The 16,945-nt window shown below is 53.6% G+C and overlaps 6 protein-coding genes across 6 annotated transcripts; 2 read left to right on the top strand and 4 right to left on the bottom strand.

Annotated features, from left to right (window-relative positions):
• Positions 1–870: 870 nt before the first annotated feature.
• On the bottom strand, positions 871–2,269 carry CC84DRAFT_1167498 (uncharacterized protein). The gene has a single exon (XM_018179187.1). It carries the CDS (start codon positions 1,943–1,945, stop codon positions 1,034–1,036), a length of 912 nt encoding a protein of 303 aa, XP_018032816.1. The 5' UTR covers positions 1,946–2,269; the 3' UTR covers positions 871–1,033.
• A 698-nt stretch (positions 2,270–2,967) lies between these two features.
• On the bottom strand, positions 2,968–5,529 carry CC84DRAFT_1198567 (uncharacterized protein; the record flags this gene model as incomplete). Its single annotated transcript, XM_018181575.1, has 2 exons — positions 2,968–5,014; positions 5,093–5,529. The coding sequence occupies 2 exons, from the start codon at positions 5,527–5,529 to the stop codon at positions 2,968–2,970; spliced, it is 2,484 nt and encodes an 827-aa protein (XP_018032815.1).
• A 2,524-nt stretch (positions 5,530–8,053) lies between these two features.
• On the bottom strand, positions 8,054–9,165 carry CC84DRAFT_1253253 (inosine monophosphate dehydrogenase; the record flags this gene model as incomplete). The annotated part of the gene is made up of 1 exon (XM_018184386.1): positions 8,054–9,165. The coding sequence occupies one exon, from the start codon at positions 9,163–9,165 to the stop codon at positions 8,098–8,100; it is 1,068 nt and encodes a 355-aa protein (XP_018032814.1). The 3' UTR covers positions 8,054–8,097.
• Positions 9,166–9,904: 739 nt separating this feature from the next.
• CC84DRAFT_1189653 (dynein) lies at positions 9,905–11,613 on the bottom strand (the record flags this gene model as incomplete). Its single annotated transcript, XM_018181069.1, has 4 exons — positions 9,905–10,042; positions 10,094–11,223; positions 11,270–11,425; positions 11,475–11,613. 4 exons carry the CDS (start codon positions 11,611–11,613, stop codon positions 9,905–9,907), a joined length of 1,563 nt encoding a protein of 520 aa, XP_018032813.1.
• Positions 11,614–11,877: 264 nt separating this feature from the next.
• Positions 11,878–13,221, top strand: CC84DRAFT_1167495 (RNA-binding domain-containing protein). Its single transcript, XM_018179186.1, has one exon. It carries the CDS (start codon positions 12,012–12,014, stop codon positions 12,996–12,998), a length of 987 nt encoding a protein of 328 aa, XP_018032812.1. The 5' UTR covers positions 11,878–12,011; the 3' UTR covers positions 12,999–13,221.
• A 1,357-nt stretch (positions 13,222–14,578) lies between these two features.
• On the top strand, positions 14,579–16,508 carry CC84DRAFT_1021126 (glycosyl hydrolase-like protein). The gene is made up of 3 exons (XM_018173382.1): positions 14,579–15,112; positions 15,218–15,709; positions 15,779–16,508. The coding sequence occupies exons 1-3, from the start codon at positions 14,768–14,770 to the stop codon at positions 16,370–16,372; spliced, it is 1,431 nt and encodes a 476-aa protein (XP_018032811.1). The 5' UTR covers positions 14,579–14,767; the 3' UTR covers positions 16,373–16,508.
• The last annotated feature ends 437 nt before the right edge of the window (positions 16,509–16,945 follow it).

The following is a 16,945-nucleotide window of genomic DNA, read 5'->3' as shown; positions in this document are numbered from 1 at the left end:
ACTCTAATGTTCATGACATACTGTTCACAGAGAAGCTACAGTGTGGCTGGATTCCCACTGCTCAAGGTCGTTTGCATTGGCTAGTTGAAGGCGTTCATATACCAGCGATGCTCAAGTCCGTCAATTCCGCAGATGAGAAGACTTATCCGATAATTATACATCCTAACGCTATAAGTCGGTATGTGAGCTCTTCTCAAATTAAAACCCAACTTGAAGCAGGCTCATGGGACGTAGCAACCAGTCTCGGGCCATGCATTCGCTATTTTTCATGGTTTGCGCATATCGGCATTGCGTGCATGCACGGCTAGATTACGCACGATGGCTAGTCTCTCCCGTCATGCGACTGAACTGCATCGACCAGAAACTAATTACAGCAGAACAATGCCATACCCAGCTGAGACTTTTTATGCCCTTGCCGGCTGCGCTTGACCACTAGCATACACCATACACCGACTTCAAGTCTTACTGCAAGGGTGTTTTACATACTTGTCCGCAGTGAATCAGATCGCTCGCCAGCTGCTCGGCCGGTGATTGCAGAACTCTGCGGTGTTTTGCAAGCATGAAGTTTCCGCCTATGACGGTTGCGGTGATCGCTCAGGCTGATACTTGTTGTCTGTTGTGTCACCCTTGCACACAGTTGATGTTTCGCACCCGAACCCAGAACTGAGGCAACTGATCACTGTCACCCACACAAGCATTTCATGTTTCGATTGGGATGGCAGCATTCACGCCAGCATTCAATGGCCTAAGGGCAGGAAAATGAGATGCGAGCAAGTCAAAATATGCATACAAGAGCCAATCGAGAGCAGAATTGATGGGACGGTTTTCATTGACAACTAGTCTACATAGTCATGTATACTTTCCGTCCCATTCGGCATCCGCATCGCCCTCTTCGGCGAAGGGTCTTGTCCTCCCAAGCATGTACAATAAAACAACAAACTATTACGAGATGAAGTGACGGTAATAACATACGTTGGACTCCAGGGAAGGTGTTGGAAACGGAGAAGAATCATGGCTAATTGATACGTGGCGTTCAGTGAGCGTTCTGGAGGGTAGCGCTGCTGAAGCCACGAGCCTTCAAAGCCTCGATGAGTCCGCTAGCCCAGGTTGAGCGCTTGTGTCCTCCACGAACGTACGGCTCGGGGCGAGCTTCGGCCTCGCGCTTGTGACCTCCACGAACGTAGGGCTCGGCCTCACGCTTGTGACCTCCGCGTACGTAGCGGGCTTCGAGCTCCTCGTCCTCTTCCTCGGCCTCGCGCTTGTGACCTCCACGAACGTACGGCTCGGCCTCGCGCTTGTGACCTCCGCGTACGTAGCGGGCTTCGAGCTCCTCCTCATCATCTTCGACGTCACGCTTGTGACCTCCGCGAGTGTAGGGTTCAGCCTCACGCTTGTGTCCTCCACGAACGTAGGGCTCGGCCTCGCGCTTGTGTCCTCCGCGTACGTAGCGGGCTTCGAGCTCCTCCTCATCATCTTCGACGTCACGCTTGTGACCTCCGCGAGTGTAGGGTTCAGCCTCACGCTTGTGTCCTCCACGAACGTAGGGCTCGGCCTCGCGCTTGTGTCCTCCGCGTACGTAGGGCTCGGCCTCGCGCTTGTGACCTCCGCGTACGTAGCGGGCTTCGAGCTCCTCGTCCTCTTCCTCAACCTCGCGCTTGTGCCCTCCCCTGACGTACCGAGTGACGAGTCCATCAACATCGGCTTCTTCCTCGTCTTCAGCATCACGCTTGTGTCCCCCCCGGACGTACGCCTCACGCTTGTGCCCTCCCCTGACGTAAGGCTCGGGTGAAGCAGATCGTCGGACGCTTCCTTTCCTGGTCCATGGCTCGGCAAGGCGGGCTTCGAAGTTTGACTCTAGGGGAGCTGCTGATCGGCTCTCAGCGTTCTGAACTGGTGCGGCAAAGGCAGAAATAGCCAAAGTGGCGAGGATGATTGTTGATCGCATGTTGTCAGATGTGTATTATTGTTGCTTGGAATAGTATGATTTTTTGTTGTTGTTGCGATTAGTGCACAGCACTGAAGTAGATTAAAGCAATAAAGGTAGGCACAGCCTGGGAGTAGAAGACGACTTGCAAAGAGTGCGATGGGAAGATCCAGATCCTCTGCCCTTCGAATGATGGGCATTGATGGGCATTTATCCATCTCAAAACACCTTCCGCCGCAGATGGGATCGTATCCCTTGTCAACGCTGATTGGCTAACTGCATAGACTGATCCTATGCTGAAGCGCTGTACCCAATCGTTGTGTCATGCAGGTGATAAGGATGCGTGATTCCGTGTTGATAAAAATAAGTGCTAGTCCAGGCTCTCATAGGCTAGATTCAGGTGCAGGCAGGCATCCTCTAACCGCCAGGAACCCGACCAACCGGTTCACATCCACCTCCCCCACTGGGTACGAGAAGCATCGTTGCCCAATGAGATCATGCTGGCCTTCATCTTGCGAGCATGCACCAACCAGTGTAGCCGTGCACCTACCACTTTGGCTTGGGCGCATTCGCGACCTAAGCGCTTGGCTTCGGTGTAACCGCCCGGCGTTATTGCATTGACTGTAAGCCACGCGAACGTTCCTGAATGGCCATCTGACACTATTGAATTCACTTTGGTGGAAGAGCGCTGAGCGTGCGATTGGTGGCATTGAACTTGGCTGTACCTGTATGCACTCCGCCGCAGCGCTCCGGGTTGCTTGAGCACATACGGAAGGCAGCAAAAGACACCGTTTAAACGAGGGCTCCTTCGGCATCGTGGAAGGTAACCGAGGCCTGGCTGTTCGCTTAGTCGCGGTGTTGGTACGCAAGGTCCGGAAAGGACGTGACGATCCGTCGGTTGTCATCGTTCACATTGCTTCGGAGATCACCGGGTGGAAGTGAGTGATACCATATTACTATGTAGTCTTGGTGAAGAGAATTACAAGATACGACAGCTTACGAAGCGTCGTGACATGAAGAGAAGTTTCGTAATGATCGTGGTCTCATATCCAATGCGCAGGCGGCACCGGCGGCGATTGTTTAGCTTTGGGAGCGGATGTTGGTGAGGGGGCTTTCTCTGATGCGGGAGAAACAGCAAGGAAATTGTGCGCACTGCTCGGGGACACGCTGTTCCCAGAGAATCGCCAGCCTCTCTTCGGAACCCATTTTACCTTGACCTCCTTCGCATGCAAGCGGGGAGTGCCATGTTGCTTTTCATCTTCCATCTTCTGCGTCATGTCCTTCGGCAGCCCGTAGAAGAGTGATGCAATAGCGGATGTTTTCCACACACCTACCCTATCTTGCTCTCTCGAACTTCGGATGACCGTCCCAAGCAAGAAGATGCCAGTGAATGCAAGGAGGCTTATCGGAAGCGACAACCAAACCCAGCGAACGTCGACGATGCTCTCTTTATCCCATGCTTCACCATGCACCATGTCGGTATCGATTCCGGCGGATCGCATCAGATTAGTCATCGCCGTTGCCATATGCTCGAAGTGCAAAGAGATATTGTCGTATTGGAAAGGATTGTAGGTGACATTCCGAGTATAAGGCTGGATGGTTTTCCATCTCTTGTATCGTAGCATGGCGTCCTTGGGCTGAGTGCTGTTCACCAACGTGAAGTATGATGGGAATGCGTCGTCGAAAATGGATATCGTCAACACGTGAGTGTTGTTGTCGATATGATACATGGTCCCAGAATCGCTCTCGATGTATGCATCCTCGAGATAATAGTACTCGTACAGGTCCCAACTGTCGGTGCTGCCTTTGATCGTGTTGGTCAACCAGGGAGATGCCGTTACTGACCTGTTCATCTGGACTTTGGTAATTTCTTCTGAGTAACCACCTTCAGAGTAACTTGACAGGATAGTATTGACAGACCATTGGACCAAGCATTCGTGGGCGATGGGTGTACCGTTGTTGCGGACATTATCGATAGATTCGCCCGAGACGATGAGTACATGTGCTAGGGGATCCCGACTGTTGTTGAATACGGGTTCATATCCGGGCAAGAACTTGCGTGAGAATATGTCATAGAGCGCTTCTGAGCGTACAATCAGAGTTTCGTTTGCCCATTGTCCTGTGCTGGCTGTGTTGTAGCCAGTCATAAGCAGAGGCTTTTCCGCCTTCAACCACCATCCACAGGCAGTGCCGTTCGGGAAAACATAGTTGGTCTCGCCAGAGAGATCCACAATAGGATGCTGCACCCAGTCGAGCGATCCCCAAGCACACCTGAACTCCAACTTATCCGTAACTTCGGCGCATTCACTGTTGACACCAAGTGTCTCGTACTCGGGCCAGGTACAATTGCTGTTTGGACATGACAAGGGGACTTCTGCCCGTACCCCTCTTCCGAAAGCCATTGGTGATGTGCCGTTGTCGTAGAAATATCGAGCAACTACTCCGAGCATTGTGTTGTCAGGGTTGAGGTTTGTCAGTTTATCCACATACTCCTGGCCTTTCGCGAAGGGTTCATAGCCAATAGCCACCGGTATAGTCCCTTGTACTGGTTGGAGCCGCCAAAGCTCGGGGTATTCCACGACCTGTTGGAAGAAAGGGTCCAGCGCAAGGGACATGATGGTGACAGCGGCGCCCAATGCCGCGAGAGACTTCCCCCTTGTCCGGATTAGCAAGAGAAAAGAGCCCCAAGGCCCACGAGAAGCGCTGTCAAAGATCTCGAAATCCCACATCTTCTTTGAAGTTTCGCCTTGAAACCAGCTCCATTTCAACTGCCCTAATGCCTCCGACACAGGTAATAACAGCGCACCAGACGCAACCTTCGATAGAACTGAGATATAAGCGTTCAATGTCAGACCCAGGGGCCAAGTAGGGATACGCTTGTCCTTGTGGAACATGAGCATGATGAAGATGCCAGCCATGCACGAAGCGCTAAGGGTCCAGCTGATGATCTCAATCAACCATCTCTTGACCACGCTGCGAGAGGCAGTGTAGTTCCAAAGCTTTTGCTCAATACGCTGGGCAAGATTTGAAGCTGGTTCTATGGCTGGTTCACCATCTTCTCCTCTCTCGGCCGTGCCGGGCGTTATTGGGCTTGTGTCCGATCGAAATGGTGCATCCGGTATGCCGAGCCCCACTTGGCTTTTGCGGTTCCAATCCCGTTCGTCAAACTCGGTGACTGTTGGCGAAAGCGGTGAAAATGCATTGCGCCGAAATCTAACGTTTGGTCTGCCTTCTGGATCAAGCTGAAGGGTGCGGATGGGAGCTTGGGGTCTCGACCAACTTTCGCGTGGTGTCTGTATCGTTAGGGTAGGTACGGCGAGATGTTGTCGATACGATGGTGCTCTGGGAGTATAGGCTGGTGGTGAAGGTGACGGTGCGACTGAAACGCAGTGTATTGGTGTATCCCTAGAGCTTGTCTCGCAGGTGGGACAGATGAACTCGGGGGCATGCCGTGGGTGCGGCTGTGGTTGTGGCTCTGAACGTGCCACGGTCTCAGATTCCGATCGTTGCTGCTCCTCGCGCTTTCCGCGTTCGTCACTCTCGTCGAGATAAATGGGAATGTTTGGATTTGATGACCAATATGGGGAAACTGGAAACCTGGGCATGGTAGACTGAGGGGCACAAGCATATGTCCAGTCCAGACTGGCTCACTTGCCAAATAATTATGAGAGTAAAAAGATGTACGCCTGCGGACAGAAAGGAACAAGAGGCTCAATTGTAGGACACGAACACACTATGCCTTTAACATAGTTTACGGCGTTTGTGGCACGGTCAATCTGCCCAGATCCGGACTATATTTGGAGAGCTTAAACGACAGGTGTGGAAAAGCGCCGGGAGATCTTACACCTCTCCAGTCACAAGCATGATAGTGTCGAGCAGCCACGCAAGTCAAGCATGCTAAGCAGCAGTGAGCCTCAAATTGCTATGTTGACATCGGTTGAGCTGAAGGATTTAGATCCTAGAACACGCATGCTGGATAAACAATTGACCTTACAGCGAGCCCAAATACGCGCCGGACCGTTCAGTTGGCGCTCGCTTACGCATAAGCACTACCTCGATTGGCACTGGTTCGTCTGGTAGCGCTGGGCCTGATCCTGAATCGCTTCCTCCACCAATTGGAAAACAGTTTTGTTTGCTACGCGCGTTGAATACCCTAGCTCAGTCACAACTAATTCAGAACACTCGAAACACGGACCAGCATCCACAGCGCTTGGTAGCACTGTCCCGTCTCCGCCATGTTAATCTTCCTATCGACACCCTGTTGATCCCTGCTGCTGCGTTATCGCACGATTAAGCTGCACCCGATCGAGCCGCTTCAACCCCGCATGAATACGCAAGAGGCCACAATCCTGATGTATTTTGCGGCACAGCCTGTCGATTGTTCGCTCGCAACGGCAAAAGCGATGATATGCTTTAGCCTGAACAGGAGATATCCGTGGGCTTGTACCCTGTCCACCGCATTATGCCTGGATAATATATCCTACGGTACATCAAGATCATCGAGACTGAGCACGAGTAGACATATAACTTCTGCTTGAAACCGGTTGACGCTGCGTACGACTTCGGACTATTCACGCACAAGTTGACGGCTGACTCATGGTTGACACGAAATCCATCACCGGAGAGCAATGAGTCCGATGCAATAGTCACCTGCCCGACTTCGGGAAAGCACGATCCATGGGTTCAGCGCAGTTTTGCGGCGTAGCAACAACAACCAACCGTCTTGGCCCCGCCACCCGTTCCCCGAAAGAATCGGTATGGGGCGTCCCGAAAGAGCACGGGATACCGTTGGCTACGGAGTTGAAATAACTGCTTCGTTATATGGCTACACGAAGGGCAATTTGAGTCCATACTGATTCACAATGTTGACGTTGGAGACTTTGGAATCCGACAATGCGTTCAGGATAGCGCCGCGGACCGAACCCATATGCTCGTCCGGCCAGGTTGGACACACTATCGCCACACGTCACATCCATGATTCGTTGTCTGTATATTGTCTAGCCATTTCAATTTGTGGCCAATTGCATCACGCTTTCCCCGAGTTAATGTGCACTCGTGATATCACCCGTGGTAGCCACCCTTGTGGCCCACCGTGCTTCACACACTTAACGGCACCGCGTCAGCGATCTTGCATGTGTGGACACGGCCTGACTGCTTCAAGAGGGATCGGGCCGTCTCCCGGTCTTGCAGCAACTACTGGGCTGGGGGACACTGTACATCGAATGGACTCTTCACAATGATTGGAGCTGATTCTTTCTGTCACTGAAAAAGCACTTTAGAAGAGAGCGTGTCAAAGGGTGTCTATAGCATTAGTATTGCGCTGCCCACAGCCCAGGAACGACATGTTTTGAAAGCACCGCACATTTACCCACCTTGGTTTAATGTGATCCTGCATAAGAAGCTTGCTTTTGATGTGCTGCAAATTGCTCAAGCTGAGGTGGAAACGATCGCCCTATAGGCGTACTCGCCGATGATCTTACCTGGCGAATTCAGAAACAAGTCTAGATACTCGCGCGGTAGGCGGCTAGTGTATCAATGTCACGAACCCTAGGCCTCGTTACCCACCACCCTTCAAAAGGTGCGACGGTGCCCGACCGCTGGCTTGCATGCGAATACCACACACTTAATCGTCACCATTTAACAAATATCTGAGGTGATAGAAGCCAGTTTTCATTTGAAATTGCGGCGATCTCATTATCTGGATATACAGCCAAAGCTGAGGGCAAGGTACGCTTTTCGTAGTTCAGTGACCTCGTTCGTACCGTTGATAGCCGATACAAACTCTGCATGATATACTGGCTTCTATTCTTGTTGTATCAATGTCTTTGTCAGACGTTTGCAACGCCGCAATGGCAGCGACCTCGTACGAGGCAGGCAGTAACAACAATCGTCACGGCACGGCACGGCACGTATCACCACAGTCGACCAACACGATCACACCATCCGTGTCAATCTTGTCCTAACATGGTTATTGATTATTGTTGACCGATTGTTGACTCTTTGCGCGCTGTTACAAGGTCCCTTGCTCACTTCACTCCACAGTCGAGATAATAACATGGTCTCACACAAAGCTATCACGCTCTACTTCGTTGTCTTAGTCGCTGTGTTCACGCTCCGAACCAGGATCTCGGCATAATACAACTACGTTCAATAAATTTGGAAATGTTAACCCATCACAGTTTTGCCAGCCCACCCATAACCTCCCTCGCCTCCCTCTTCACTTTCTCAACAATATTCCCCGCCTCCTCCACCTTCCCCACACTGCCCACCCCAGTCCCCGCCCAAATTGCGGCCCTGCCCTTCCTACCGGTCGCATACCCCTTATCCTCCCCAAGAACGGCCTCATTATGCAGCCTTTGAATTTCTTCCAACCCCACCCCGTCTACATGATCCTGATAACTCTGCACCACCAAACTCCGCCCATCGTACGCTTCCGGCCACACATTAGGCCCCCTCAACTGATCAAACAGCTTACTCCTCCTCGTAGCCTGGCCCCCATCCTGCGCCTCCAAAACCGCCGCTTGAGCAATAGGATGAATCGCCACCTCTTTGCTCGCCAGGAATCTCGTACCCATTACGACACCTGCAGCACCTAAGGCAAGCGCAGCAGCGACTCCCCTTCCATCCACAATACCCCCACTCGCGAGCAGTGGTATATCGCCGTGCCCTTCCCGCCGCAATGCATCTGCAGCCTCAGGAACTAGAGAGATGATACCCGCAGCCTTCTCGAACCCATGACCCCCTGCGTCGGCGCCCTGGAGGCATATAGCATCCGGGCGCGCGTCTTTGGCAACATGCAGCGCGGCCTCGACGTTGCCGACCTGGATCCAGACTTTCGACGTCGGACTTGCTTCCCTCAGCGCATCGACCCACGCTGTGTAGTCGTCTAGCTGCTTCGCTGCAAACAGCCATACCACCGCTGGCTCAAACTCCCGGATCACGGGTACCACGTCCTCGATCTTACAAATGAAGGCTAGGATGCCGACGCCGAGTGGAAGCGTTGGCGAGTCCTTGATCGCGGCGTTGGAAGACGCTGCGAATGTAGAGCGTGCTTCTGCGAGTTGGGTACGCAGTTGCGACATGTCGTTCAGGCTGCCGATGAGGCCGAGGCCGCCGGCGAGAGAGACTGCTGTGGCGAGCGGGGCCCAGGCGAAGCCGCCCATAGGCGCGGAGATGAGGAGGGGAGGGGAGGTCCATGGGAGGTAGGATGATAGTGTGTGGGACCATTGTTGGGATGGCATTGTGCTGGACGTGCGTTGTGTATGTTGAGTGTCGGATGAGAGGACGGTTACTCTGGAGCATGCGAAGAGCTTCCAGCTGGGAGCGGAGAGGGATGTGTATCCGGCAATGAACTCGTGTAGTCGGAAAGATGACGCTGGCTGGTCGTGATCTTAGTCCATAGATGGAAACGGCTTACATCCTCTTTTGGCCGAAGTGTGGGGAACGTGAAGCCAGAGCCGCTAGCTTAGAGTTTGTAAGATGCAACTTAGTAATCTCAGAGGCGTGGACCACAGATGGGTTGCATAGCGGAGTTAACGACATTCCACTCGTGGCATATGTTTGCGAAGCTTGGATAAGGTTAATGGATCCTGCGTTCGGTTACACCGGCGGACATGCTACCTACCTACGTTCCGCGGACTACCTTGTTTGATCACCAAAACCCAGCAATAAGCCCAGACAGCCTACTGTACATCAGTTCAAGTAAACACGGATGGTGGTCGCATAAGAAGCAGATAAAAAGATTTTCCTATACGGAAAATGTCGACGATATAAGAGATGGATAGCGCAGACTATGCTGTGGGTATAAAGCTATGCTAACCCCAAACCCGCCAACCGAACATAGACACATTGAACTTGATTCGCAACAGGAAAAGCACTGGCCCAACCCAGCTGATCAGGCCTCGCGTATGAACAGCACTCGTGTGCGGCATCTATTAAGGGGGAAGCCTTCGGACGGTAGAAGATGAAAAGAGGAGGTGTTTATTTGGCGGAGGGCTTCTTGATGAGGCCGGAGAAGAAGGACATGAGTTTTTCGTTGTCCATGTTGGCGGGATCGGAACCGTTCACGGGCGGTGTCGTGACAGCCTCGGACTCAGTGGCTCTGCTGGTCTCGCGCTCCTGTGGAAATATTAGCATTGGCATTGTGTCTAGATTGGTTGCAAAACGTACTTGCAATCGCTTAACCATCTCGTCAGCGTTGACTTGAATACCGCCCATGTTGAACTGCACGGGACCAATGTGCTCTTCCACCACGCCTGATGCATCGTCCGTGTACGTCCGGTAGTTGTCCACGTCTTTCTTCGCCGCTTTAACCTTTGCCTCTTTCTCATCTTCGAGACGCAATTGGTCCAAGAGCTCGACCTGCGCCTTGAGGAAGTCCTGTGTGTCTTGGCTTGATACCTCGATGCCGTTCGTCTGCTTGGAATTCAGTGCGGAAAGCGGGAAGTCCGATTCGGGGTTGCGGATCGTCTCTTCGTAGATTGTGGTGGCAGTGGGGCCCTCATCTTCTTCTTCTATCTGCTGCGGCGGAGCACTGACTTCCTGCACCTCGCCTTCGGCTGGGACTTCGCCGTTCGTGGCAGCCCTGGTTTGTTGCGGGATGTTATCAATGTCGACCGACCAGTTCTTGCTGACTCCCTCCACGTCAAAACCGTCCCTCAAGATTCTGATCTTCGCCCAAGAATCCCAGTTCGGCGGAACCAACACTCGATCGCGATCCGTGACGTTGTGCTTGAGTTGCTTCTGCTTCAGGAGGGACTTTATTCCCAAAGTGGAGTGAATGAGCGTCTGAAGCGATCCGGGGGCTGATGGCATAGTATATACAAGGCTGCCACCGTGCTTGAGAAGTATAGTCCGCAGATACTGCAGGATGAAATCGAACTCCTCCTCCTTCCAACCCCGCTCTCGCTCCAGAGACTCGATCTTGTCGGCGTTCTGGCAGACGACGCATAGTGGTATGCCTAGGGGTTCATCCCACTCTCCAGGCCCCAAGGGTGCTGTGACGTTCTCCAATGCACTGTTTGCCTCGGCGCCGCCAAGATTGCGACCTCTGTCTCGGTGGACTGTTATGTTCTCCTCAAGCACCTCCTTCGCATCGATATCGAGAGATACGATGAGCGACCGCAGAACGCGGATCCAGTCCCGCAGCTGTCTTATCCATAACCATGGGTGGTTCCAATCAAGCAAAATAACGACTAGCATGTGCGGGAGTGTGCGAGGATGAAGGTACGGTTTTATGAGCGGCGTGAACGATGGCGAGGGGGTTGTGAGGAGATATAGAGAAAGACGAGCGAGCGTATCTACACGGGTCAGTCTCCTCCCTGAGCAGGGAGTCACTCTGTATACCTTCATGATCAGTGTCGAGCACGTCTTGATATGTGTAGCCCAGCGCGAACTGGTTTGCGATTGGCGGCTTCCGGCCTCTATCCGGAGGCCTTCGATTGTTGGTAGGATCTGTGGCTACCGATTCAAGGAACTCCCTCTGTGTTTCTGGTGTACCGCCTGTTCACATTAACATGTGCCCCTGTCCCACGTCGCCAGTATGGCCTACCAAGTACAAGCAAGCTCTTCTCTGGCAGACGCTTTCCGCTCGAGATATTGTCCAGCATGGGCTTCCATATCTCCTCCTTCTCTTGGTCGCTGCTATTCGGCCGCCGCACGGGGAAGTTGGAGCTGCGCGCGCTGGCCATTGCGGAGTAGCTCGGAGGTTCTAGATGGCAACGTGACGATCATGCGCGGATCGAAAAAAGGGTTAGCGCAGCGCAGAGCTGGAGCGTGACTGCGCGTAAATGAGGCGATAGACGGCGAGGTGTGTGTGAGGGTGCTGCGGGGATGTTGTGGAGGTTTGGACCCGTTTGTTTGACGACGGAAGCTTTCCATGCAGGGATGCGCGACCGCCAAGACAAAATGTCTGGCTTGCCATCACTTTCACGACCTTCTCTCTACACACGCCGACACTGCCATATCTCGCTCTGGCTACGTCACGGACGTTGCGAATTACTGAGCGCACAGAATCTATCGCAAATTGACATATCGGAACCACTGCGTCTTCCCGTTGCGCCCTGCCCCCGCGCATGCGCAATCCGCCATGAATTCCATACGCGCGATCCAGCAGCTCAACAAGCGCGAGCTTGAGGCAGGCATCAATCCAGAAGGCTCATGGCACACCGACTACCGCGACACGGCCTTTATCTACATCGGCGGTTTGCCCTTTGAGCTATCCGAAGGCGATGTTATCACCATATTCTCACAGTTTGGAGAGCCTGTATGGATACGGCTGGCACGCGACAAGGAGACGGGCAAGTCGAAGGGCTTTGGTTGGCTGAAGTATGAGGACCAGAGGAGCTGCGACCTGGCTGTGGACAATCTCGGAGGAGCGACCATCATGGACAGGGTGCTGAAGGTGGATCACACACGTTACAAGCCAAAAGACGACGAGGACATGGGAGACAACACGATGGGAGAGGTCGATGTGGCAGCGGACGAGGACGGCGGTCGACGAAAAAGACAGCGCACAGAAAGCGAAAGCGACTCGGACGACGACCGCCCACTGCTCCCCGAGGAGATTGAGCTGGAAAAGGCTATACGCGATCTTGACGAGGAGGACCCGATGAAAGAATCTATGGTCAAGAGGCTGCAGGAGAAGGCTGAGTCTGCGATTAAAAAGTACAAGAAGAGCAAGCGGAAGGAGAAGGAGCGGAAGCATCACAGGCGCCACCGCTCACCGAGACGAGATCGGAGTCGCGATCACGACAGGGAGCGTAGAAGGATCAAGGACAGAGACTCAGAAGACGAAGACCGTCGCAGAAGGAAAGAGCATCGAAGCAGGCGTGAGGATGAGGATGAGGACCGGCCTAGAAGAAAGGAACACCGGAGTAGGCGGGGAGACTCCGAAGGTGAGCGCCGGCACAAGAGCTCGCGGCCACCTCGAGATGGCTCGAGTGACAGGGAGGAAGTCAGGAATAGCCCGCGAGACGGAAGGGACCGCGTCCGCCGTGATCATAGTCGCGAGCGGCGGCGCTACAGTTCAGAAGAGGAAGACCGGAAGCGTTCGCGCTCGAAGCGGTCACCTTGATGATGGTAGTCACATTCGACAGAGGGTAACAGCATGGCTGATCCCATATGTACCACACACACACGATACACAAAGCCGTAACCAAAGCCTCATTTGCCGTGTTCGGAGTGATCTATTGCCCCATCGCGAGCGGCAAGGAGCTTTTAGATGACGTGACGCTCTTTAGAGTTGCTAAGGTTTTACCGTAGGAATATCATGAATACGCGCGTAACATGGCCAAGAAGTACTACCCACAGCTGAAAGTGCACAGAGCGTGTAACCTTGTACATCCTCTCGGCGCATTGCTAGCAATAGAAGAAGTATTGCTCTCCAGATCAACCGCGAAGCACTGACACTGGGATTGGCCTGTTCTGCGGCTGCCGTAAAGGCAATCTCAGGCATTCACTCATTTCGGGGCGTACGAACGGACCACGCGACTCTGTTGACAGTGCACCAGTGTAGAGAGCGCCGATGAGCAAGACGCCGAAGACGGCGAGATAGTTGTGAGTTAGTAAAGGGGTCTGATCCATTTTTTCACGCAACTCTTATGTTCGCTCGAGGGAGGATCGGTCGGGCTATGGCGGACTTTTTTACTGATATATCCATGGCGAAGGACGCGACAGAACGAACATGTGAGCGCGGGCTCGTTGCGTTCACCAGCATAGAGTTCCTTGCACGTCTATGCGCATGTGTCTTTTGACCCTTGATTGAATTTGGAGAGTACATCAGAAGATGTCACGGGTGCTGGCCATTTACAGAGTGGTAACTCGCAACAGAAAAGGTCACTCGTGAAGGTTGCTCGAGTCGATGCTCTGGATGCTCGTGTGATCACTACTCGTATGGCATATCTTCAGTCAATCACAAGGCAACTTGAAGCTCCCCTTGCTGTCGCCCAAGGCGAGCCCTCCTTTACAACACCTCACAAGTGTGAAACGTGACACTGGGAAGGCAGGCCAGCCTCGAGCGCAAAGTACTGCCACGCAACGTGTTGCGCAAAAAAAAACTGGGTAGAGTCCACCTTTCATCAACAAGCGCGGCTGTGCAGCGCATATACCGACGTCTCACTCGCTGAAACTGCTCGTTTGTCTGCCAATCTTCATTCCCCTGGCCGTCGTGGTGTTTTGTCCGGACGGTTCAATACAGCGAGCCGCGACGGGCCTAGCGAGTGGCCAGTGGCGCCGATCAAGCTCGCGCTTTGTCCACGTTCCCCACAATGGGTCATGCTTCACTTCCCTTAGGAAGCTTACTCGTCGTGTGTTTGCGACTCCGGTCCACAACTTCTCCCGGGTGCTGCCCTCGCAGCGACATTAACGCGCTGACACACGCAGGAACACGAGCCGGGCGGCCCACAGCAGCAGGCTCAGCCACGTCGAAGGCTTCGCACTTGCCCGAAGCAGGACGCGAGCAATGACGGTGGTGCAAGCCAGCCGACCGCCGCCGACCGCTTTGGGGAGTTGGGCCTGTTTCGATGACGGCAGAGTAGTGGCTGCTGGCTGGCCGCGCCGTTTACTGGCCCCAATGCCGCCTGCTGGGTGCGTGACGTGCTTCTTCCATGCCGCTCGACTGCGAGCTTGCTGGTGCCGGATCCATCGTGCTGCGCTCGTTCGTTCGCGCATTCCTCAGCGCCTTAACCCGGCTGCCACGGATACTTGGCTCTACCTTTTCTTACACCCACTTACCTGCCGATACCTCCGCCAATCTATTGCCCTAGAATTCGGCTGCCATAGACTGTCGCTTCCTCCCATTCACTCGCTTTTCTTCGGACCCTCTCACATACACATGTTGCAGACATGAGGCTACTATCCGCCGCCCAGGCTTGGACTGCCGTGTCACTCTTGGCGGCGAACCTGTGTTCGCTCCCCGCTTCAGCCATTGTCCTCGACCCAAACAGCCAGGACTCGGTGCGCGCCGCTTCAAAAGATGTCGCCCAAGTGCTATGGTCCATGTATGCGACCACCGACAATCAGGTCATCTCCGGGATAACCGGATTATTGACATACCCGCCTTACTATTGGTGGCAAGCCGGTGCTATGTTTGGACAGTTGATTGACTACTGGTACTACACTGGTGATGACGGTTACAACGATATGATTCGCGACGGTTTAATACACCAGGCAGGAGAGAAGTGGGATTTTGTGAGTTTTGCTCCGACGCAGTCCTGCAGTCGCGCATTGTTGCACAAGCGCGACCAGCCTCACGGGACACGCCTGATTTTCGCGACAATATCTGACGCACTCTAGATGCCAGCAAACCAGTCCAAAGATGAAGGCAACGACGACCAACTGTTCTGGGCCTTCACGCTCATGAGCGCCGCCGAATACAACTTTCCCAACCCTCCTGATGGCACGCCCGGCTGGCTCGCTCTCAGTCAGTCAATTTGGAACCAGCTTGCGACACGATGGGAAGCTGCCACATGCGGTGGCGGAGTGCGGTGGCAGATTTACCAGTGGTTGCCCGGGTGGGGCTACAAGAATTTGGCCTCGAACGGTGGATACTTCCAGCTGTCAGCTCGGCTGGCCCTATTCACCGGCAACTCGACATACGCAGACAGGGCAGTGGAGATCTTTGACTGGCTACAGAACACGAGCCCGCTTGTAACCCACGACTACGTTGTCTACGATGGTGCAAATGTTGAGGCGAATCCAAGCAAAGGGGATATGGGGAACTGCACCAAGCCCGACACAAACCAGTGGACTTACAACTACGGCATCATGATTGGAGGCGCTGCCTATGTAAGTTATTAACGTGCCCATTTTAAGGCGCTGCATTCTGTGTGCTGTGACGTGTGCTGACGTTGCCAGATGTACAACTACACGAACGGTTCCGACATCTGGAGAGAGCGCCTGACCGGATTCATCAACAAAACGGCGATTTTCTTCCCTGAACAGAACAATGGCATTATGACTGAGCCTTGCGAAGGACCGCAAAACTGCAATGGCGACATGGTGTCTTTCAAAGGCTACCTCGCCCGGTGGTACGCCGTATCCGCCCAAATCGCCCCGTTCACTGCACCCATGGTCATGCCCCACCTACAGAAGTCAGGCATAGCGGCCGCCCAGTCTTGTGTTGGACCTTCCGCCACAGGTGTTGGTGGTTCCTACGAATGCGGAAACCGGTGGTACCAGAATGGCTACGATGGCAAGTCAGGAGTGGGTCAACAATTAGCTGCCCTGAGTATCATTGCTGCAAATATGGCACCATGGTCGAAAGCTCCTTTGACAAGTCATTCCGGCGGCACCAGCGAGGGTGATCCCGGACTAGGTACCGGCGAAGACGAAGGTATTCCGAAGCTAGATTACGGCGTCGCTACAACAGGAGACAAGGCGGGCGCGGCGATTCTCACGATTTTCATGACTGTTGCAACGGTCGGCGGCGCATATTGGCTGGTCATTTAAGTCCAATAGCACGACTTTGATATCCGGTGTTTTTGGAGTCATCTTCACGGCGTTTGGAGGGTTTGTCGTATCACGGCCTGGTGGGATTGGGACCTGGCTTAGGCCTGGGTTCACTTGCATTGGAAGGTGCATGCTACGATATGCACGGTTGGATTGTATATAGGTACGTGCGGGAGAGAAAGCGTTGCGAGCAAAGCTACGCGACAATTGAACATAGGACCACGATCTATTCGATACTGATTTTCTCAAACATGAGCGGCTTCGGCTGAAGTTAATCGCGTACGTCGAGACGGTACTTACTAACGACTACATTCCGAAGACTACATACATTCCAGAACTGCCAGTCCCGTGGATGGGGTCGTTGGTATCCTTGGCCTTTCTTCTGGTTGCGGAAATTGGAAGACGGGCCACATACGCTACTAGGCAGATGTACGCGCGTACCTGGGGCTTGCTTGGGAAGTGGTAGAGGGACGCCGATCTTCGCCCAAGAATTAAGAGTTGCAGGGCTGTTTTCCGTGCGCGCGATAAGAATAGCAATGGCCTCATGGGCTACGGCCATTTCGTATTATTGAC

Source organism: Paraphaeosphaeria sporulosa (genome assembly GCF_001642045.1).
Source record: "Paraphaeosphaeria sporulosa strain AP3s5-JAC2a unplaced genomic scaffold CC84scaffold_9, whole genome shotgun sequence".
In the NCBI taxonomy this organism is placed as follows: domain Eukaryota; kingdom Fungi; phylum Ascomycota; class Dothideomycetes; order Pleosporales; family Didymosphaeriaceae; genus Paraphaeosphaeria; species Paraphaeosphaeria sporulosa.
This window is presented reverse-complemented; position numbering and strand designations above follow the sequence as displayed.

What these genes read in the sequence shown, in the direction of transcription:
- CC84DRAFT_1167498 (XM_018179187.1), bottom strand. Translation starts at nt 1,945, where the DNA reads ATGCGATCAACAATCATCCTCGCCACTTTGGCTATTTCTGCCTTTGCC.
- CC84DRAFT_1167495 (XM_018179186.1), top strand. Translation starts at nt 12,012, where the DNA reads ATGAATTCCATACGCGCGATCCAGCAGCTCAACAAGCGCGAGCTTGAG.
- CC84DRAFT_1021126 (XM_018173382.1), top strand. Translation starts at nt 14,768, where the DNA reads ATGAGGCTACTATCCGCCGCCCAGGCTTGGACTGCCGTGTCACTCTTG. An exon ending in CAGGAGAGAAGTGGGATTTT is followed by an intron (nt 15,113 to 15,217) that starts GTGAGTTTTGCT and finishes GACGCACTCTAG; the next exon opens with ATGCCAGCAAACCAGTCCAA. An exon ending in TGATTGGAGGCGCTGCCTAT is followed by an intron (nt 15,710 to 15,778) that starts GTAAGTTATTAA and finishes TGACGTTGCCAG; the next exon opens with ATGTACAACTACACGAACGG.